At 38.4% G+C, this 24,731-nt stretch overlaps 1 protein-coding gene across 1 annotated transcript in view; it reads left to right on the top strand.

The window, feature by feature from the left end:
- LOC149154185 (uncharacterized) overlaps positions 1 to 19,141 on the top strand; it is a 33,109-nt gene extending 13,968 nt beyond the window's left edge. The window contains exon 4 of the mRNA XM_089444071.1: positions 19,007 to 19,141. Coding sequence (XP_089300197.1) covers positions 19,007 to 19,141 — 135 coding nt within the window. The remainder of the gene's footprint in view (positions 1 to 19,006) is intronic.
- The last annotated feature ends 5,590 nt before the right edge of the window (positions 19,142 to 24,731 follow it).

The raw sequence follows: 24,731 nt of genomic DNA, 5'->3' as shown, positions 1-24,731 counted from the left end.
AATCATTTTTCAGCAAGGAATGTGTTGTAGTGTAATTAAATATGCATGTTGTTCCGAAGATTTCTCAATCAAATAGTTCTGCAATCTATTTAAAGTTTATTTCCTTCCAAACTTAGTGAATATCTAGTGTTGGGCTGTGAAAGTGTGCTTGATATCTAGCTTGGATGGATCCTAGCTGGTGTAGAGTATCCAATGTTGGGTTGTGAAAGTGTGCTTGATATCTAACTTGGACAGATCCTAGTTGGTGTAGAGTCCCCCTGAGGGTCCACTCAAGATCACTACTATGTTATTTCTAATTCACTAATTTTTTTTGAAGCAGCACTAGCTGTTCTAGTTCCAGTAGTATATCTAGTAGTATACCTAAGAGCATATATATGCATAACTAGCAGCAGAACAAACAGAGTAAGTATATGAACCTTGAACCAAGCTAGCATCATGATCAGCCTTTGTTAAGGAAATATCTCCACGTGTTGTGGGAGTCTCACCATACCAAACACATCTTAGAGACCCTTGTCATGACCAGGTTAGCCCCGTAACTTCACTGCCTTCTAACGTGTTTGGAGGTTGTTGTTACCACTAGATATTGGTTTCATTCATTGTTCACAGGTAGCAAACTTTCACTGCCATATTTTGTTGAGAAATATCAGGAGCCCTGAAGGAGGAGGGTAGGTTCAAGCCTTGCCTCCATGTACTCGAATATGGAAAATAAATGCAGCTTCACAGCCATTTTCCTAGTCTGAGTTAAAATTGCAGTCAACCCACATTACTTTCACTGGCAAGTATTTGAATGCAGAGCTACTGTAACAAAAATTAATAGAAAATATAGTGGCAAGCCAATTCATCTTGACATGACAGTATATCCAAGCCTGGTTTGGATGACACTTAGACATATAGCTCTTGGGAGTGTAGAAGCTTTTATAAGGTCTCAAAAATGGATGTGAGATCGAATAAATTAAGTATCGTGATGTAATTGGAGGGTGGAGGGGGTCAGCCCTATCGAGACCTGGTTCTAGCCAAGCAAACCATCAGCAGGTTTCTCACAACACTATACTCTATTTTACAACTACAAGAAACACTACAACCTTGCATTTTGGTAGATTAACCCTACCACAAGTTGTTTTAATGCATTGGATATGTGCACTTTTCAATTTTCCAACTTCTCATTAGCATCATTGCCATCCAATATCACATTTAGCATATTCACCTTCACATTAGACTGTTTCTTGTAGAAAAATAAGGACACTTCTAGCAGTTTGCAACCCGACTTCTAAGCTTGCCCAAATTCACATGAAACACATGATAATCCGTGATTCAACGATTTGGGAAACTTTTGAACAGACAGATAATCAGTGATCCGTGTGCTTTGATAATCTGTGATCCGTGTGCTTTGAGGAGCGGATGCACACATTATCTCCAATATGGTTAGGGAGTATCCTGTAGCATTAACAGGTGAGGCGTATCTGTCAACAACCCTTCCGGACCGCCAAGACAGTTTTATAAGCTCTGCATTTACTACCATTTTTTTTCTGTGAGGCCGATCTTCCATAGTTTTTGCCTAAAACAGGTATTTGTTTAGGCTTTCTATTTGTTTTATTAAAAAATAGCTCTTTGAATAAATTATTATCATATCCTGTTTCCTGTTCAGATTGCTGGGGCTACCTTTAGATTCTATCTTTTTGATTCTACAGACTTTAAACACATATCCAACCCATTTCCTTGTAAGCTTTACTAAGCATATGATGATAATACGGGGCATTTTCTTAGATAGGATTCCAGCTTAGTTATTTCCTCTACTTTTGGGCATATGTAAAGTTAAGTGTATTTTAACGGAATTTGATTGCTTGTTTCTTTGTTTTAAGATATTTGCAAATTTCCTTGCTGACACTCTGGCATCAATGTAAGTTCATCCATATGGAACCAATAGGATGCTCATCAAACTGAGTTGAACATGGTCAAACCTTGACCCAATACAACTCCCAAAAACACTAATAACTGCTTGCTGCACTATCTGTAACTGCTTTATGAGATATGGCGTCAACATTCAATCCTCTTCCTTCACACAGTTACCAATCCATGACTTCGAGGTGTAGCTCCACCATTGTCACGCTTTCAAGTCAATACCTTTGCTACTAGCTATGGCCTGTGGTCTAGCCCAGCAGCAAGTCTGGCCTCTGATATTCAGTCAACAAATAATATCAATGCAGTAGTATAAGTCGTACAAGGACTTGACTCAATATGAGTGTACTGATTTGAACTTTGGTCTAGGAAAGATTTTATTAATATAATATGACTATAGGTTACCAACCTTATAAAAAGTCCTCAGGAATAGTTTCAATCACAATGCTGTCATCATCATGTTGCCACTGAAATACTATGTTGATCCTTCAAGTCTCGATATGCTGTTAGGGCTTCTTCCCATCAGCAGATTGGGGTCTCTCATTGATGTGGCTTAGGACCTCATCATAACTGTGAAGCCTTCCTTTATAGTGGTATATAGTTCCTCTAGCCAGCGTAGTAGAGCCCTCCTTAACTACTGGTTAGAACCTCTTTTGACAGCGTATAGGTCCTCCTCATAAGACAACTGTAGAGACTTCTCCCTTCAACGCAGCTGGGCTTCAAAACTGCGGCTAAGACGTGCTAGGTCTCCTTACTTGAACAACACCTAAAACACATCCTTTAGGACTGTGTGTTGAGTCTCTTTCTTATTGTGGATTAGGGGTTCATTTAGGCTCCCTTTGATTGCATCTTAGCTGTGAATAGAAGATTGCAACTAGGGCTCTTTTGGAGCTTCCTTTGATAGCGTATGGAAGCCTCCTTGCTGTGATGAAGAACCTTCTTTTGGGACAGCGAAGGAGCCTCTCTTCACTGTGATTTAATCCCTGTGAGTGCACCTTTTCCAGGCCCCAAAATTGTCCCTTAGCATTTACTTCATGTGGATTTGTTAGAGGTTTGTTGTCTACATTTCCTTTAAAAATCTAGTGCATGAATGATTGTCCACATGTTCATGGAGAAGAGAACATATTTGCATTTGATATGGTCCAGAGAGAAATTTTTTATTTGGTCAAGCCTGTATTCTTCATCAATGATTTTCTTGACGTCGTTTTCATTCTCAGCACTGTAGTTGTATATGCCATCGAGGGTTTCATTACATGTTTAATTAATCTTCTGGGGTTGTCCAACTTTGTTATTGTCAACAATAGAGCTATCTATAGGTGGAAATGGATTTGTATGACTTAAAGCTTAAATAATTGTGTGTTTATAACATATCCTTTGTTTGTCTACCAAGGAATATCCATCACATATGTCAATAACTTTGTCTTCCAGATGAGTATTGACAGTAAAAGGATGAGACTTCCCTATCCCATCTGGCTTGAGGAATAAATTTAGATCGTAGGCATAAAAAATAGCAGGACTGTCGGATTCCATGATATAGGATCTTTTAGGATTGAACTATAAAATTAATTGTTTCTTCACTCATATAATCATAATGGTCACATTATTGCTTTGTTGGCTTTGAAAAAGTATATTGATCTCAAACTCTAGGAAACCATGATTACTTCCCTTTATTTCTTACACGATTATGATCAACATCAAAGTGCAACATGGGGGTTACATTACTCCTACTCAAACTCACAATGAAATGTTGAGGTGCCAAGTGTATTACCATGAAAGTCTACAGCTCCCTTACTTTCAGTGTCTGTAAAAATAGGATTAGTTTATTGAACTGTATTTCTGTGACCTCAAAAGTGTATTCAGGATTTAAATTATCAGAAAGGAAAGCATGATCTTCATCATCCTTTTCATATGGTTGATCTTTTGGGGTAGAAACATGGTTTCTACCTGCCTAGAACTGCATATGGGTTGTATCAATGGTGGAAATATTCAAAAAATCTTCATTTCCTCTGTTTATCACTTTGTCATGTCAGAAAACACAGTACAGGAATATGGGTTAGTTTGACTCGTAACTGTAAAGTTGCTGAGTCTCAATTGTGATTATGTGATCTTGGAAGGTTTTGAGAGTATATAAACTCTTCTCAATGTATGTCCTTTCCTTGCATGACTTGGAGAGGGGGATATAGAGTCTTCTTATTGGAATGCAGAGGTTGTTTGACTTTGTATAGTTACTTATTATCTAATCATATGAAGAAAAAATAGAGTTACAAGAATACAAGTTTAAATGCCAGGCCTTCTTCTACTTATGTTTTGGAGAACACATATCACCTGATCGTTCTAAACAACAAAACACAATAGACAAACTCATTCCTATACCTCTTTAATTTTTCTCCTTTCCAAATAGGCTGAATGATCCTAAATTCAGTGGCAAAGTACCAGCCTTCTCTTCATGCAATCTCAAAGCAACTCTGAGGTTCAACCCACCTTCATTGGATGAATGGAAAGGTATTAGCACATCTATTTAGGATGCATCTTTATGTGCATTTGTGGCTTCTTCAGCACAAGCGTACACCATAGAGATGATTCAGTTTTGTGCTTGTGCTGAGGTGAGAAATGGCATTTTATGAACAATGCTGCTCAGTGTTCCTTGAACAGAGTTTATATTGTTATAATCCTTGTGCAATTCAGTACTAGTTTGGAGAAGTGATGGCTATTTCATATTTGTACAGGTCATGCTCGGAGGCTATTTTGCTTTGAAAAGAGTTGAATATCCATGTACAGATTTATTATATCCATTTCCATTTGGAATCAATAAACCATTAAAAAGTTTTTTCACCACCTTTGGAAGTAATAAATACCCTATTGATATTCATTTTTATCTCTAGTATATCAGCATTATTTATGGAGGAACAGAAAAAGGGACTGATGTAGTATGGCCGGATGTGTGCCAGCATTTGCTTAATTATAATTTATCATTTATATTCCCAGAATGACAGTCTGCAACTTGGTAAAACCCTGAAGTTGGACCAATGAACTAATTAGGCTGGTGAATTGGGGTCTCTGAATTATTTTTGTTGTCTTCGGAAGCAATTAGAAATCTATTTATTTCGATATTTATCTCTATTATATGAACATCGTATATAGAAATACAGAAAAATAGGACCCGTTTAATATGTTTGTGGTAGTTTTCAGTTATAATTTAGTTTTCAGCATGGCACTACTGCTATGTGCAATTCAGTACTAGTTTGGAGAATTGATGGCTTCGACTTCCTTGATTGGATATGCTATGCCAATAGCAATTTGGCATGTTCTGTGATGATTATGGCTAGATGTAAGAATTATTAATTAACATTATTTCATGCCAAGCAAATCTTCCCACAATCGTATTTAGGGAGGGCTAACCAAATCCATTTGAGTAGTGAATTTCCTTTAAAGCAGTCAAGGTAGTGATTGTACCGTGATTCAAATAGTTGAAAGACATTTATTTATCATAAGATGTGAATGGAAATGCCTCAGAAATCACTGAAATAATACTAGTATTCATGCTATCATAAAGGTGAATCCAATTTACCTCATTGGCCGAGAAAATAATTGTTCTTCTGACAACTAAGTTGAGCCATCTTCACCCAAGCTTGTAAGGGCACAGTCTATGGATTCCTATCATAGCTAATTCTAGGTGCCCATGCAGTAGTTGCATGAATAGTTAAAGAATTCCTCTTCCTCTTTGATCTACTCCCTATTGATAGTCCATGAAACAACGATGCTGATCATTTAATTTCTGCAAGGTGGAAGAAACAAAATACCAAACCCAGGTAGTGGAATTACTTCCTTGCCATTCTCATTTTTTTCTTGGAGGCCTTTGAGAGATGACATGGTTCCTTTATTGAGACTACCAAATGCAGAAGAGGTAGACTCTTCTTGACATCATTAACAACATGTGCTATCTATTTTCTAGACTGTAAGTTATCATAGACATTCTCCTATCTCCCCTCTACCTCCTGGCCAAAAGGTTTTCTTGCTTCTCATAAAGACATACACATATAACTAGATAGACAGATAGTTCAAACAGAAATTGCCTTAATGTATTTTGTAAAGTTTAAAGCGAGTTTTCCCATATCTAGCCTTTAGTTTTTACTAGAGATGCATGAAGCATTATATAAACACAATGCAATCTTTTGGGAAGTCCATTCAAATGTGGAACATTACTATGGAAGCCAAGTTAAGCATTGATTTTAGACCTTGCATGCACATTTCATGGATTGTTGTAGTAGTGACATAAAAATAGACTAGGTCAGTTATATCATATATGTCAAAGATAGTTTAACTCAAAGAATGAAACTGCCATTTAAGCTATAAACCTGACTAAATGGTCCAAACCTGAAACTGTGACCCTTCCTTGCAAATTGTATGTGCTACCAATTAATCATAGTTAAATGGTTTTAGATTCAATACGAGAGTAATCTTATGGAGGAGCTATTGGGTTTGGAAAGTCACCACAGAACAAAGGCTAGTGGGTTAATCTCCTAAAACAAGGTGTTAAAATAGTCTGCTGAGATGTACATTTTGCATCAGGATATCCCCTAGACTGATATCTTTTTATGAGGAAGCAAAAACATGGAAAATGTTTGGTTAGGTAGGAATACAGCTTGTCAATTTGGTCTAGCTTGAGTGATTAAAAGAGAAGGTTGTTAGGCTCTCCACCATTTCATGGATTGATATAGAGATGAGACAAAGGAGGCTCTCTCTTGAGAATATATGAAATACACCAATCTTATCTATGCATTCATAAGCAACATCTGACAAACACATTTGGCATCTAGCCTTTAGTTTTTACTAGATATGCATGAAGCATTATATAAACACAATGCAATCTTTTGGGAAGTCCATTCAAATGTGGAACATTACTATGGAAGCCAAGTTAAGCATTGATTTTAGACCTTGCATGCACATTTCATGGATTGTTGTAGTAGTGACATAAAAATAGACTACGTTAGTTATATCATATATGTCAAAGGTAGTTTAACTCAAAGAATGAAACTGCCATTTAAGCTATAAACCATACTAAATGGTCCAAACCTGAAACCGTGACCCTTCCTTGCAAATTGTATGTGCTACCAATTAATGATAGTTAAATGGTTTTAGATTCAATATGAGAGTAATCTTATGGAGGAGCTATTGGGTTTGGAAAGTCACCATAGAACAAAGGCCAGTGGGTTAATCTCCTAAAACAAGGTGTTAAAATAGTCTGCTGAGATGTACATTTTGCATCAGGATATCCCCTAGACTGATATCTTTTTACAGGGAAGCAAAAACATGGAAAATGTTTGGTTAGGTAGGAATATAGCTTGTCAATTTGGTCTAGCTTGAGTGATTAAAAGAGAAGGTTGTTAGGCTCTCCACCATTTCATGGATTGATATAGAGATGAGACAAAGGAGGCTCTCTCTTAAGAATATATGAAATACACCAATCTTATCTATGCATTCATAAGCAACATCTGACAAACACATTTGGCATCTAGCCTTTAGTTTTTACTAGAGATGCATGAAGCATTATATAAACACAATGCAATCTTTTGGGAAGTCCATTCAAATGTGGAACATTACTATGGAATCCGAGTTAAGCATTGATTTTAGACCTTCTATGGAATCCAAGTTAAGCATTGATTTTAGACCTTGCATGCACATTTCATGGATTGTTGTAGTAGTGACATAAAAATAGACGAGGTCAGTTATATCATATATGTCAAAGATAGTTTAACTCAAAGAATGAAACTGCCATTTAAGCTGTAAACCTTACTAAATGGTCCAAACTTGAAACTGTGACCCTTCCTTGCGAATTGTATGTGCTACCAATTAATCATAGTTAAATGGTTTTAGATTCAATACGAGAGTAATCTTATGGAGGAGCTATTGGGTTTGGAAATTCACCACAGAACAAAGGCTAGTGGGTTAATCTCCTAAAACAAGGTGTTAAAATAGTCTGCTGAGACGTACATTTTGCATCATGATATCCCCTATACTGATATCTTTTTATGAGGAAGAAAAAGCATGGGAAATGTTTGGTTAGGTAGCAATATAGCTTGTCAATTTGGTCTAGCTTGAGTGATTAAAAGAGAAGGTTGTTAGGCTCTCCACCATTTCATGGATTGATATAGAGATGAGACAAAAGAGGCTCTCTCTTGAGACTTGACTAGGTCATTCATAACAGTTGTGGTGTTGGTGCCTTAACTTAGCCAGAAAATGCCAAAACTCTATTGATGAACAAAATTTATTACTGAATCTACCTCAGAGTATCCCATAGTCACTGAATATGACATGCATGGTTTTACCAAGGAGGCCCTAAACTTTTGAACAATGAAACTTTACATTGGTATGGTCAACCTACATGGGGAGAAATGAAACTTTTTTTAATAAGATGCTAGCAAAACCTGGACACTGCTATGTGGGATTATTGCTTGGTACTTGTAGATTGCACAATGACCTCTGTTGGTTGAGCCAACAGGAATTGATTTCTTCAGGTGGATCTTCCTGGTACAAATGTTCCTTTCCTTGTAAGACCTTCATAGGGGTATATAGATTCTTGTCAATAGAATGCATATTTGTCTATATAGTTGTTTATTACATAATCATCTAAAGGAAAACTGATTACATGAATATGGGTTAGGCTACCTCATAACTGTATAGTTGCTGAGGCTCAATTGTGATTACGTGATCTTGGAAGATTTTGAGAGTATATAAACTCTTGATGTATTATGATTTCTCTGGCAATGTTCTCAAGGCAACTGTTCCAAAAATAACAAAAAAATATCTTTTTTCATTAAACAGAGATTGTTTTCCTTTAGAAACAGAGAGAGATTGTCTTTACAATACCTTCTTTTGTTTGTGGCATGTAAGGAGATCTTGAGAGTAATCTAGAATAGGAAAACTAGTTGGTCAACTTGTGATAAAGGTGAGTAACTGCTTGGACACTAACTTTTGAGCCTGCCACATTCTTCTAAGAACATTGGATCCAGAAATCTCAAAGCCTTCAACTACATTGATTATGTCATAGAAGTTGGAAGAACAAGAGATGTCATGGATGTGTAACTATTAACATTATGAAGATGATAGCACGTGTGTCTTTCAAGGTACATTACCAATCATAGTGCAAACAACAAATTTTACCACTAATATAGTTCATCGGTGTTAATTTAGGTATGTTCTATGCTTAGAGATATTTATTTCAATTTTCACAGTTAGCTCAATATCTTTTCCAGGTTAGCAATCACATCAACATTAAAGTAAACTATAGATAGAACATAAAAATAAATCGCGGAAGACAAGCCAAGACAAGAGGACACAAGATGTGGTGCTAGCCAGCGACAAACCCCAATGTGGGGAAACCCTTGATCAATTCTTCTTATATGTTCTCCAATAGTTCAGTAGAGAGAGAGAGAGAGATAGTACGTTTACAACAAAAGTCAACATTTTGACTTATCTAGGCAAGTGCATAGATCATCTCTAAGAAGATGATACATGAGATCAGTTGAAGACATGTTGCTTCAACTGATTCTCCAAGGTGACTCCTTCACCTATCATTATGCCGCATTTCGTCATCATGCTGCACCTCACCGTGCTGCACCATGCTGCACCCATCATCACAACGCTGCATCTCATCATGCTTCATTAATCATGACTGTACCCATCACTACACTGCATTATGTGCCATTGTTGCACCATGTTTCCATACTGACCTATGTGTTGGCTGCATCTTGCTTGCTTGTTGTTGCATGCTAGCTATCCCTTGCATGCTAGTTGTAACATTGTATGTTTGGTGTATTTGCTACTAAGTACCATACAATTGTCCCAATGTTAGTTAGTTGTCCCTTGCATACTGCTCTCCTTCGGAGACAGATGCTCTGGTTGTTCCGGCAGTTCCCGACAGTTCCAGCAGTTCTTGGTAGTTCCGACTGTTCCTGACAGTTCCAACAATTCCGGCTATTCTTAGCAGTCCCAGCAGTTTCGAAAATTCTGGTTGTTCCCAACAGTTTCGGCAATTTCGGCTGTTCTCGGCAGTTCCGACAATTCCGGCTATTCGTGGCAGTTTCAGCAATTTCGGTTGTTCTCGGCAATTTCGGAAATTCTGGCTATTCCCGACAGTTCTGACATTTCTAGCTTTTCCTGGCAGTTCCGGCTTCTGCCCTCTGCGTTAGCTTCCCAGCTATTTCGGCAGTTTCGGCTGTTCCCAACAGTTCAGACTATTCACGGCAGTTCCGGCAGTTCTGGCTATTCCCGACAGTTCTGGCTTTTCTGGCTATTCCTGGCAGTTCCGGAAATTCCAGCTATTCCTGGAAGTTTCGGCAATTCCCGGCAATTCCGGCTATTCCCAGCAGTTCCGGCAATTTCGGCTATTCCCGACAGTTCCGAATTTTCCGGCTTTTCCAGCTTTTCCCGGCAGTTCCGCTAGTTCTGGCTTTTCCCGACAGTTTCGGCTTTTGTCCTCTACGTCAGCTACTCGGCTGTTCTGACAGTTCCGACTGTTCTCAACAGTTCCGACTATTCCAGGCAGTTCCGATAGTTTCGACAATTCTAGCTATTCCCAACAGTTACGGCTTTTCCGGCTATTCCCGGCAGTTCTAGTAGTTCCCGGTAGTTCTGGCTTCTGCCCTATAGATTAGGGCAACGTTATCCCTTGGGATCTCTCCTCCTACTAAAACCCAAAGAAAAGTAGAGAGGAAAAGATCCCAAGTGTGTTAAAATGACTTGAAGGCCACCTCTATTTATACTAAAACGTAGAGCACAAGTGGGGTTTATTTGGTTGCTGGCCAACCTTGATGAATTGTCCCATAACACAAATAAATTCACATCTCCATGAATACTTATCGGAATCGGATGATCTTTAGTTCAATCCTACACCTCTCGACGAGAGGTATCCAAGAAAAGTATCAGCTCCCGGCAGTTTCGGCAGTTCCCAACAGTTCCAACAGTTCCGGTAATTTCGACAGTTCCCGACAGTTCTGGCAATTCTGGCTATTCCCGAAAGTTCTAGCAATTTTGGTTGTTCCCAGCAGTTTTGGAAATTCTAGCTTCTGCCCTCGGCAATTTCGGCTATTCCCAGCAGTTCCGGGAATTCCGACAATTCCGGCTTTTCCTAACAGTTTCGACAGTTCCGGCTTCTGCCCTCTGTGTCAGCTTCCCGACTGTTCTAGCAGTTCCAACTTCCCATTGTTCCTGACAGTTCCAACTATTCCCGGCAGTTCTGACAGTTCTGGCTATTATCGGTAGTTCTGGCTTTTCCGGCAGTTCTGGAAGTTCCCGGCAATTCTGGCAATTCCGGCTATTCTCGACAGTTCCGGCAATTTCGGCTATTCCCGACAGTTCCAAATTTTGTGGCTTTTTCGGCTATTCCGGCAATTCCAGCAGTTTAGCCAGTTCCGACTTTTCCCGATAGTTTCGGCAGTTCAGCCAGTTTTGACTTTTCCCGACAGTTTCGGCAGTTCCGGCTTCTACTCTCTGCTTCAGCTTCCCGGGTGTTCCAACAGTTCTAGATGTTCCCGATACTTCCGACTATTCCCGGTAGTTCCAGCAATTCCGGCTATTCCCGAAAATTCCGGCTTTTTCAGCTATTCCTGGCTGTTCCGGCAGTTCCCGATAGTTTTGGCTTCTGCCCTCTCAATTAGGGCAACGATATCCCCTCTCAATTAGGGCAACGTTATCCATTAGGATCTCTCTTCCTACTAAAACCCAAAGACAAGTGGAGAGGAAGAGATCCCAAGTGTGTTAAAATGAATTTAAGGCCACCTCTATTTATACTAAAACGTTGAGCACAAGTGGGGTTTATTTGGTTGCTGGCTAACCTTGACGAATTGTCCCATAACACAAATAAATTCATATCTCCATGAATACTTATCGGAATCGGATGATCTTTAGATCAATCCTACACCTCTATTTGAGAGGGATCCAAGAAAAATATCAACTTCCATTAATAAGATGACCCACATGGGTACTGTGATGTGTGGTTTGACAGTAAGTCTACTTGGGCGAAGCCCAAGAGACTGCAGTTCAAATCTCATTGAGTAGACTGACCTGCTGTGGTGGCGGCTCGAGGAGCAGATTCCCCACCCCTGCCTTGGTGGCACGAGAGTCTTGTTCTTGCTAAAATCATAGGATCTTAGTATATCGACTTGCAGGTAGTTGGATGTACTCCTGGTGTTATAGAGGTAGCTACGAGGATTGATCCTGGGTCTCCCATAGATTAGGACTGGCAGTTATCGATTCACCATGTAGTTAAAAAAAAAAAAAAAAAAATGACCCACATGGATTTTGGCCCTAGTTGCCAATTTTAACAATTGGGCATGGATATCAATCAAGCCTAGTTAGCCTTACTTTCTTGGTAAGGAGATGAGGCTTCATGTTTTCCACCCTGTTTTCCCCAAAGAAATTTATTCTAATAGGAAAAATTATTCATTACTTTCCCCTCTTACAAGCAAACACTCAACGAAAAAAGGATTTCACACCTAGGAGTTTTTTGTAGGATAAAGGGAAAGGTGAGTGGGTATCTGGCAGTAGCTGCATTGGTCTTATTAGCATTACGCCACTTTTCATATGGGTCTTCACAACAGAGAATCACCATTACACTTTGTTGATTTGTTTTAAAAATAAACATAACACACAATAGATTTCTTTTGGGATGCAATGTTGTTGTTGGTAGTATGATTGTATTTGTGCCACATGTAAAGCTAATATGCATTAAATTTCTTTCACCTTGTAATATTTTTATTGGAAATATGCTTGTGTTTGGGCTAGAAACTATGCTAGATTTCTTTTGCTTTGCAATATTGTTGTTGTCAATTTGGTTGTTTATGATAAAAGGAAATCTAGCAAGTGTTAGATTTCCATCACCTTGGCAATGTTATTGGAAATGTTGTGCTTGTGTTTGGGCTAGAAGTTGTGCTAGATTTCTTTTGCTATGCAATATTGTTGTTTTCAATTTGGTTGTTTATTATAGAAGGAAATCTAACACGTGTTAGATCTCCTTCACCTTGGTAATGTGCTTTTGTTTGTGTTAGAAGGAAATATAGCATGCACTAGATTTCTTCTGGCATGAAATGTTGTTATTGGTAGTATGCTTGTATTTATGCTACATGTAAAGCTAGCATGCGTTAAATTTATTTTACCTTGCGACGTTGTTATTGGAAATGTGATTGTGTTTGTGATAGAAGTTGTTGGATTTTGTTGGCTTTTGTTTGCCCTACAATGTTATTGTTGGCAATGTGCTTTTGTTTGTGCTAGAAGTAAATCAAGCGTATGCTAGATATCTTCTACACTGCAATGTTATTTTTGGCAATGTGATTGTGTTTGTGCTACAATAAACTCTAGAATGTGTAAGATTTCTTTTACTTTGAAATGTTTTTGTGAGTAATATGCTTCTATTTACGTTAGAAGAAAATTTAGCATGTGGTGGATTTCCTTCGCCTTAGAATATTGTTATTGGTAATGTGTTTGTGTTTGTGCTAGAAGGAAATCTAGCATGTGCTAGATTTATTTGACCATGTAATGTTGCTTCTAGCAATATGCTTATGTTTGTAGTAGAAGGAATTATATTGATTATTAGCTTTCATTTGAGGAAACAATGTTTCATTACATACAATGACTACCATACTATTTTTATTTTTGTATCTATATTACTTTTTCGTAAGTTGTGTGTTTTTGGGAAAATATAAAGTCACACTTTACACAGTTAATTACAAGTTACGATTTAATTGTTGTTACAGAATTGATACAAGCTACAATGGAAAGTATAATTTTGGCAAAAGGGGACTATGTTGATCTCCTTATTAACGATCAAGTCAATGGATTAGGAAGGGTTGAATCTGCAGAGTCTGGAACTTATTATGTTGGAGAAAGGGTTAATGCTGGTTATGTTGCAATTTTGATAATTGATGTCATTCAACCACATTTTTGATGATGATGTTAATGAAGGGGACATACATCCATGGAAGATTGTGGATTTGAGACACCACATAGGTAAATCAAAATATTGAAGCATGTGTTATATATTATTGATACTATAATAAATGTTTTTTTTTTTGAGTAAATACTAACATTATTTACATTCGTTTATAGGTACAAATGTTTCTTCTACATTTTCTATTGGAGACAAGGTAAATCTTCTGCAACATGGAGTGAAGGTGGGCGAGGGATCCATATTCAATACAGAGCTTGGGCATAAAGTGCATGGAAAGATGGTAAAGAAAGGATGCATAGTGGTTAAAATTGAAAAGGCGTTAAAACATAATGCTCCTCTACCACATCCAACAGGATTTGAGCATACACTTGGGGGTGCATTAGAATCTTATGAAATTTGGCCAGAATCAGATTTGGAGCCTCACTGTCATGATCATGCCATAAATATTCCCCAATATAGGGTTAAATTCATATGTGCAAATGTTTCTCTTACACATGAATGCATGGGAACAAGCATGTGCATTGCCAAAGGAATGCTAGTTAATGTCCGTGAGGATGACATTGTTGAGGGTGAAACACTAGGTGAAATGGATTTTGGTGTTTTTCTAGAAGAGATAGATGGAAATTGTGAGATATGTAGAATTGGGGATAAGTCTATACACAGTTTGGTTAGATGGCCAATAAGTTGGTCGACAACAAAGGTGTGATATTAAGGGTCAAGGAAAAGTTCAAGGAGCCACCCAAAGAAATGGTGATATGGGATGTTATAGAGGACACAAATCCCTTAAACAAATGGGATGGGTACCTTTGTAATGAAAAATATAGAAACTCAATTGATATGCATGTAACAAGGCCATATAAAAGGATTAAATGAGTTATGGCTACAAAAAAAATTGCAAAATGTCAAACAAAAATAGATGAAGAGAAAGAAATTCGACTTTTGGCAGCAGATGTATGTTGTAGAAAATATTGTCTTCAACATGTGGATAGGAAGGCCATTGCAGGTGCTAGAAGGGGTATGAGACAAATAAATACAAATGGTATTAGAGAATTTGTCTTGAATTCACTCATGTCAAACACAGTCATGTCAAAGGGCCATGGCCTACCACCTATTGCTAGAAATGTAAAGGACATGAGATTTAATGGGAATATTATTTGTAAGAAAGCATGGTATAAGATACATAAAATTCCTCAAAGCACATTCTATAACTACCAGCATTATTTCCAACATGGACAGATCAAAGCTATTCATGGTAACACCAACACATGCAAAGCACAAGCTCACACAGTGGCAGCCATAGAAATATTGCACAAAATTGTAATGGATAATTCAGATTTTTCACCAAACCAAACACGTCAAGTTGAAGAAGATGGAACATCTGCTCCTTTAAGACTGCTTCCTTCGACTTACACACAAAATTCTTTGTTAAAAGAGATCAATGAGGCTCTTCGAAAGCTCAATCACCCATCAATATCACAGCCAACAATGAGCAAGATCTGGAATACTAAGTTTCGAGATGTGGCATTTTCAAAGAACACCAACTTTAGTAAATGCAGTGAATGTATTGTGTTGAAAGCACAAATGAAGTCAACAACTACAAAAGAGTTGGAAGAAAAGGCACGAGGTAGGTTGACGAAACATAACAAGATTGTTATGTGTGGAAGATATTGCTACTATGCCCATAGAATTATGTCAGAGTGGTTTCCAAAGGAGTATTTGAGCATTATCCATGATAAAATGGACAAAACAAAGACTTCAATCCCAAGGCTACGTGTCAAATCAAAAACTATTGTAGGAATAAATTTAGGTTTGTCATTGACAGGTATGCTTACACATGGGCATAAGGCTGGAGGTTTTGGTCATTTCTCCTTACCATTTGTCCATATGGGATCACAATTTACTTTTACATCCCTTGCAAAGTGCTTAAGGGAGATTGAAGACCCACAAATGGATATGTATGGTGATCTACTTTATGAAAGTGGATTTTCAAGAAACCCACTTACAAATGCATTACTTGACACCTCTATTTACTCAAAATGTCAAGGGTACAAGGATGATTTTATATCTCATGGAAGTTCAAAAAGTCAAAATGTTGATTTAAACCTCTTCCTCCACATTTGTTGTTACAGTTGGACAATGCAGCAAGTGATAATAAGAATCACTATCTTTTCATGTTTCTATCACTTTTAACTGCACTTGGTGTCTTCATCACTATTGAGGTTGGGTTCTTGCCTGTGGGGCACACCCATGAAGACATAGATGGAACCTATGAAAGAATGTCTTCCAACCTAAAAAGTAAAGATATTTATTCTTTACCTGAAATGATGGATACATATCGCATAATTGAAGAAAATCGAGTGTTTCCACCTACACTTATTGACAAGGTCTATGACTTCAAAAGTTTCCTTAATGGATACATTAAGGAGGGAAAAAATGCACTAGTTGGACATCTTAATGTCCAATACTTCCAATTTCTTATACTCAATGATGTTCTAGTACTAAGGTACAAAGAATCAATTAGAGATATTGAGTGGTCAGAACCAGTTGAGTTATGGAATATAGATGATGAAGGTCGACCTATAATTCCCATAGGGAAGCCATCTTTCTTAGCTTCCAAATAGAATGATGTCTATTTAAAAGAACTAAAGGAAGGGATAACATCATACATAAAAATGTGGAAAGACACTATTGGGAATGAGGATTCACCAATTGTTACAGAGGAATGGAAAAATAAAGTAGTGTATTGGGAAAAAGTTCTTGATACATTAGATGGAATCTATAATGATCATAGAATAATAGATGGAAGTGATTCATCTTCTGAGGATTTCTAGCCCAAGACAAGGCACATTGTTGATGTTGATCGTAATGCACTCCAAGTAATCTCAAGTATTATGGATGGAGATTTTGATAATGTGATAGATGAACCAATATATGTTGGACCCAAATGCAACAAGCCAAAGCCAACATTCAATACAATGATTGATGTTGAGAAAGGAAAGAGGTTGCTAGTTAGATCAGGAAATGAGGATGCAGGCGAGATGATTTGGATGGAAAAATCCACCTCAGATATCTTTAGGGAGAATGAAAGTGAGAATCTTCATGTAAAAGTTGACTGGTGGAAGCCTATGTCAGGGAAATATAATGGAAAATTGTTAGAGCAATATTGGGTACCAAATCTTGATGACAAAGAACTTGACTCTATTCCAATTGATACCATAGTGTGGGCATGGATGCCAAAGAAAGAACATTGCAAGAAGACCAAGATAAATAAATATGGTGTAGAAGCCATTCTTGGTCTACTTGAGCGAATATCTTAAGAGTAGGTTTATAATATGACTCATGAATGTAATTTTTTTTTGAAGGATCTATTAATATACATTCAGACACACTTTTCCATATTTGTTGTATAAATATTCTCTTCATATTTTTTTTGAAGGAGTTTTATATTATTTAATATTTCAATGTAATCATGTGTTATACAAATTACATGACAATGCCATAAAATATTTAAGTTTTCAAAGCTTTATTTGACCAACATGACTTCTCACCATATCAAATATGCATAATCAAATTCAATAATGCACCTAAAAACATCTTCTAAACTTGGTATATTAAAACAACAGTGGAGTACCTAATTAGTATTCTATTTAATATAAACCATTTAAACACTTAATGAATAAATGCTAGACACTTGATATAATGTTTGAGGTGAGTTTTCCTTAATTTTCCTTATTAGAATTGATATAAATCAAATTCGCTATTTTGTTGCACTCTAATTTATAAAAAAATATTTTGATCATTGAACAACACAACTAGAATTATAAAATATTTCCTCTTATAGATTTTGAAGTGGTGCAAACATTATACTAGTATAATTAATTTGTACTCAACTTAGGAAAAGTAGTTAGTGTCAATTTAAAATGGTCAATAATAGTAAGAAAAACAATATTAATATATTGTTAAATAACTTTATAGGTAAGATTTTTTTTACACAATCTAGTATTCACGAGTCAAATTTAATACATAAATATAAATGTTAATGATAATAGAAATAATGTAAGGAATCTAAGTTTTAGATGAATGTTAATATGTTCTTTTCAATATAATATCCTTAAACATGACAGGGATAAAAACTAAACATTTGTAATAAATATCTTAGTCATTTTTCTCTCCTTCTTCTTGTATTTGAAAATAATCAAATTGTACTACTTTGTTACTATTCTAATTCATGATTGATTTTGATCATTAAAATGATTAGTAATTGAGATGAGAGGCTCATTTTACAGCCCAATATGGGGGGATGTGTAAGTTTGTCTGTCCGTTTGTGCCCCTTTAAAATAAAAATTATGTTCTAAATAGAAAAATATAAAAAAGAATATTTTGTAAAGTAATTAGAAGTAAAAAAAAATTGTGTGAATTAGATGCTTAAATCTTATACTTTTCAAAAGTAACTATTTGAAGATTTATGTTAACTAATTTATGTCAATATCAACTTCATATATATCTATATATATAAAAAAAGTTTTTTATGGTTAAAATTATTATTTGTTCGTATATATACTCTATTTAGCATTTAAAAATACGATCTTTCACTCTAAAAATGTTTGCACTTGAAGAAATTTGATCCCTACATCTGCACTTAAAATGGATCTATGATGGTATATATTGGACACATTACTGTGATCATTTGTCATTAAATAACTTTATACTTAATATATAGCTTGCATATTAATCTATTATTCATTAAGTAAGCCTCAACTAACTTCTTTTTTTACATAAAAGTACAAATAATAAATAAAAATAAATTATATTCAACATTTAATTTGATCCTAAAAAAATATTTTCTCTTTAACTCTAAAATGGTGCAAACTTCCTACAATAGTATGTAATGATGATGGTGATAATGATGATTATCATCCACTAAGACCAAATATGGTATATAAGAAGGTAAAAAGATATTACTAAAAGTTATTTCGAATTTTATTGTTATGCTAAAAAAGCATTAAAAGAAGTGTTTCAAGATCATCATAGTTTTGTTTAGGTAAACAATCAAGAAGGTTGGTAGCGTCACAAATATTTTGAAATTTAATTCCAATATTTTAAATTGTGCCAACATTGTCTTAGTAATAATCGTAACTTAACAACTCGAAATCTTTTTTGGAAAAGGTAAGAGCTGTTGCGCGCGTGCGCCTGGAGACTGCCATCGCTGCCGACCGCTGTCTGAAGATCCCGTGCCATGGACCCTCCGGATCCGCCTGGTGGGGATCCGGAGCTGCAACGAGCATTTTCATCTCTGGTTAAATCTCTCCCTCCGCAAAGACCTAGACCTGCAGCATCTAAGTTTGTAAAGAAGCTGGATGTTTTACAGGAAGTTCTTCTACCTCCGACCATCCCTCGCATGGCAGCCCTCTCCCTTGCTGAGAAAGGGTTAATCAGGCAATTTACAGGACTATGGCCTTCTCCCAAAACTGTGCAACGATGGGTCGAGCGAAACTGGTCGGACAAGATCCAGGGCAAAATATCAATAAGATTCTGTGGCAGAGGATATTTTACCTTTCACTTTGAAACCAAGGAGGATAAAGACCTTATTTTCAGAAACGGGCCCTATTTTATGGATTCTAGGGGCCTCTATCTTAACAAATGGACCCCAGATTTCGATCTAGAGCTAGATATTCCGAATGCAGTTCCTGTCTGGGTCAGATTGCCCCATCTTCCTCTTCACTGCTGGGGGGACGATTCGGTTAAAGCAATAGGAAACGCGGTGGGAAAATATATAGATCGCAGCGAACCCAAAGACAACATGCAGGCTTGTGCGCGGGTCTGTGTTGAGGTTGATTTGGGCCGTGGACTGCCGAAAGCAATCAAACTGAAAGTGGATGACTGGTGCCATATTCAGCAGCTGGACTACGAGCAGATTCCCTTCAAATGCAAGGTATGTCACGAATATGGACATTTTGCAAATAGATGCCCTAAAATAGTTAATGTAGAATCTGAAGAGCAAGAAGGACAATGGGAAACTGTTAAAAGGAAAAAATCATCCCTTCCTCTCAAATCTATGGATTCTGATGTCCCTGGCCCATCCCATCAGCCCCCTCCCCTTCATCATCCCCCCCCCCCCACCCCTCCTCTTCCTCCCAACAATCCCCTATTCAGCACCCTTCATCTCCCCTCCGGACCTCCGACCCTTCCATTCCTCCATCTTCTAATCCCTTTGCCTCCCTCTCTGAGGAAGGAACTGAGCCTGAAATCCCCTTCTCTGAACCTCCCCTTCATTCCTCCCCCCCCCAAATCTCTCATCCTTCCCCTGATACCCCTTCCGCTCGGGTTACTAGAAGCTCCTCAAAGGAGCATGGAGCTCCCAGTGATATCCCCAAAAAGCATGGGCCGGGCAGGAAATCGGCCAAACAGCATAGAGAAGAAAGCACCCAGAAAGATATCGCCATGGGCTCCCAGACTCCTATAGAATCCTTTATTCTTGGGCTCTCGGACAAAGAAAATAATAACAAAGGCAAAGAGAGGCGGGCACCTCTCCATGTAAGCAGTAAAACATGATGAAAATACTATCCTGGAACAGCAGGGGATTAGGGCACCCCTCCAAGATAGTAGCCCTCAAGGACCTAATCAAAAGTGAAAACCCTGAAATAGTACTCATTCAAGAAACAAAGCAAGACCAATCTGAAATTAATAAATTCATCAGCCAGCAAAAGCGTTACAGTGGATGTGCAAGTGAAGCAAGAGGAGCCTCAGGTGGCATTTTAACAATGTGGGACTGCAACAAATGGAACTGCCATTCCTCCAGAATACATCAGCATTGGATCTGTGTTAATCTAGAGAACAAGACAGATGGAACAACAGTAAAAATTTACAATATATACGCCCCGAATCATTATAGAGAGAAAGAAGAGTGTTGGAACACTTTGGAAACAAGTATAGAAGAAGAGCAGGATAACAACCTCATACTTGCAGGGGATCTAAACTTGGTGTTGCATTCCAACGAAAAAAGAGGGGGAAATTTCAACCCCGATCCTTTCAGGAATCGACTTGAAAACATAATGCAGGAGCAAGATCTGGTCGATATCAGACCCAAGAACCGAAGGTACACCTGGAGCAATAGACGAATAGGAGTTGGCAATATTATGGAATGCCTTGATAGATTCCTCATAAGTATTGCTTATTTATCTACCTTCACCATTGGCCAGTCGAACATCCTCAATGTCTCCGCCTCTGATCATTACCCAATCACGCTTACTCTGCATAGTCAATGCCAGCTAGGACCTCTTCCCTTCAAATATTGCTCCATTTGGAATCATATCCCAGCAGCAAAAGAGGTGGTTTGGCAGGCTTGGTCTCAACATGTGGAAGGCTCCCCAACTTTCATATGGGAAACAAAATTAAAGAGAGCAAGACAGGCTCTAAAATAATGGGCAAAGAACAACTATCAAGAGCCCGAGTTGAACAAGAAGAAAATCAAACAAGAATTAGAGGATGTGCAGCAACACATAGAAGCCATTGGGCTGTCCCAACAAGCCAAAGAGAGAGAAACAAAATTATACTCACAGCTGAGGCAAATTACAAAGGATGAAGAAATAAAAGGGAGACTGAAGTCAAGACAGCTCTGGCTGCAGGAGGGAGATAAAAATACTTCCTATTTTCATAAGCAGGCTACAGTACGGAAGGTCAGAAACACTGTGAATACAATTAAAGATAATGAGGGGAACAACTATTATATTCAAGAAGCGATAAAAGAAGCAGCCACAAGTCACTTCAAAAATCTTTTGACTGAGGACAAAAGTGAAGAGGATTACTCAAGTTTTTTACAGCACATGAATAAGGAAGTTACTCACGAAATGAATAACAGTCTCAAGAAAGAATTCAAAGAGGAAGAAGTTCAAAATGCAGTTTGGAGTCTACACCCAGACAAGGCCCCTGGGCCTGATGGGTTTCCAATCAGTTTTTATAAAGAGTATTGGCAAATGATCAAGAAAGACCTCTTAAAGATGATACGCTGGGTTCTAAAGAAAGGCAAAATGGGGGGATTCACCAACTCTACCCATCTTGCTTTAATACCAAAAGAGAACAGACCTTCCTCCTTTTCAAGATTTCGGCCAATTTCTTTATGCAACTCATCTTACAAAATTATCACAAAAATCCTGTCATCCAGGCTCAAACCTCATCTCTCATCTCTGATCTCCGAAAACCAAGGGGGATTCCTCCCCAATAGGCACATCTCTGACTCTATCCTGCTTGTACAAGAGGCCATTCACTCCAGCCTAAGTAGAAAGGAGAAAGGGTTTGTCCTCAAGCTGGACCTTGCCAATGCCTTTGACAGGGTTCGACATTCCTTTCTGTTTGCTGTCCTTCATAGAATGGGTTTTGACTCCTCCTTTATCACAATGATCAAAGCTTGTATTTCGGACCCTTGGATATCCCCTCTGATTAATGGAAGACCGTGTGCTGCTTTCCAATCCTCTCGAGGCCTTAGGCAAGGCTGTCCCCTGTCTCCCTACTTGTTTATCCTCATGACTGAGTCCCTTAGCCAAACCCTGGATTTCAATCGAAGAATAGGCCTTATCACTGGTATCAAATTTGAGCATGGCACAAAAAATATTAATCACTCCCAATTTTCAGGTGATACTCTCCTGATAGGAGGAGCGTCCATCACCATTGCAAGGCACTTCAAGAAGATCTTAGACCAATTCATGGAATACTCAGGAGGAAAAGTTAATCAGCTAAAAAGTTGTATATATGGTTGGAACACTCCCAGCCATACCATCCACAGCATTGCAAGCACTCTAGGAGTCTCCTACAAGCTCAATTGGAACCACTTCACTTACCTTGGGATGCCAGTAAGTTTGGGACCATTGAAATCTGACACCTGGAGTGAAATCCTCGACAAAATAAAGAGAAAAATCCAACAATGGGGCACCATGTGGCTGAACCCAGCAGGAAGGCTTGTTCTTCTGAAATCAGGCTTGGCCTCTCTGCCCATTTACCGTTTCTCTTTATACCAAGCACCTGCAACCTTTCATCAGAAAATGGAAAAGAATCTCAGGCATTTCCTCTGGCAAGGAGGCAAAACGGAAAAAAGAAAGTTCAACCTTGTCAGTTGGAAGAATGTCATCCAATCTCAGGAAAAAGGCGGGCTAGGAATAAGATCACCAAAAATACTGAATTTAGCTCTTGGAGCTAAAATAATTTGGAGAATGATCACTGGTCCCACAGCTTGGTGGAAGAAGGTCTTAGAGGCTAAATATCTGAACAGTACGAGGCAACAACTTTTGGATACAAATATTCCCAACAGAGATAGCACAAAAATATGGCAACTCTGCAAGAAAGCCATACCCTTCATGACTCAAAATATTTCAAAGGTCCCTGGAGGAGGGAACAGTGTCAACTTCTCTACAGATAGAATTCTCGGACAACACCCAATTGGATCACAAACGGAGGCAATCCCTGCAATAAACTGGCTCAGCAGTAAAGAAATAGTATACCTGTCCCAAATATCACAATGGGAAAATTCTTCACAAGCATGGATAGGTTGGGAATTTCCGGAATACCCTAGAGAGCTAGAGACCAGCCTTGCTGCTCTCAAGAACCTCCTACACAGCAAAGCCCCGACGCAAAAAGGCAAGCAAGATGGCTACCGTTGGGATCCAACTGGAACACAGTACACGACCAAGGCTGGGCACCAATACTTATGCGATAACATCTTCCCACAGGATGTTTGGAGTCAATGGAAGCTGGTATGGAGAGCAGAAGCACCCCCCAAAATCAAATTCTTTATTTGGCTTCTTTTAAAAGGGAAGGTTCTAACAGCAGAAAACTTAAAAAAAAGAGGCATAATGGGACCCTCTCGATGTCCAAACTGCTGCAGATCAGAAGAGACACTACAACATCTGTTCATAGACTGCCATGTAGCTGAGGAATGCTGGAGGACGATGGCATCTCTCGGGAATACTCCATGGGAGCCTAAGGCATCTATTGCAGACACTCTTTATAGCTGGAAGAAAAACTGTCCCTGGAAAGGAAAACAGAGTAAATTGACACAAAGGATTTGGAACACCATGTCAATAACCCTCCTATGGCGAATCTGGTTAGCCCGTAACGGCAAGATCTTTCAAGAAAAAAATTGCAATATCAGAGTTATGTGCCACAAGGCTAGGATCTTAGCGGTAGAGACAATCACAGCCCATACCAAAGGCAAGATAGAGGTCACCAACTGCAGCGTCGAAGAGAGAAGTCTGATTAGCCATGTACAAGAAAACATAATCAGTGCTCAGGAGATAAGCCAAAGAAGGGTGCAAACGAAAGAGACACACAGGACATGGAAGCTGAGATTAAAGGAGGAGGAGTTTGCAACTTGGCTGAGAAACTGCAACAGGTTCTTACTGTTCTTTGATGGCGCATCTAAATCTAATCCGGGCCAAGCAGGGGCAGGGGGTCTAATCTGCAATGCGAATGGCGAAAAAATTCTTCAATTCGAATGGGGATTGGGAGAATTATCCAATAACAAGGCAGAAGGATTGGCTTTGTATCAAGGGCTCCTTCAGCTAATCAAGATTGGGATAAGAACAGCAGTAGTCTTCGGGGATTCAGCAATCATCATCAGGCTCATGGTGCAACGACAGAGCACGCCAAACATCCTCCTGCAACAGATCAACTACAGGAACCAAATCCTCCACGATTCCATGCAAGAAGTCCGTTACTACCATATCCTCCGTGGACTGAATAAGGAGGCTGACATGTTTGCCAACAAGGCATGTGAGTGCTCCAAGGGCAACCTGTACTGCAATAACACCTCCTCTTTCCAACCGCTCCCATGAATTACACGCATCCAGTCAACGCTCATTGTACCACAGTTGACAGCATCAATGACTACCGGCAAACAATC

The sequence above is a fragment of the Pinus tabuliformis genome, chromosome 9 (assembly GCF_031772625.1).
Source record: "Pinus tabuliformis cultivar Carrire ecotype Pingquan chromosome 9, CPIR1, whole genome shotgun sequence".
Lineage (NCBI taxonomy): Eukaryota > Viridiplantae > Streptophyta > Pinopsida > Pinales > Pinaceae > Pinus > Pinus tabuliformis.
Note: the sequence above shows the minus strand (reverse complement) of the source record. Positions and strands in the feature narration are given on the sequence as shown.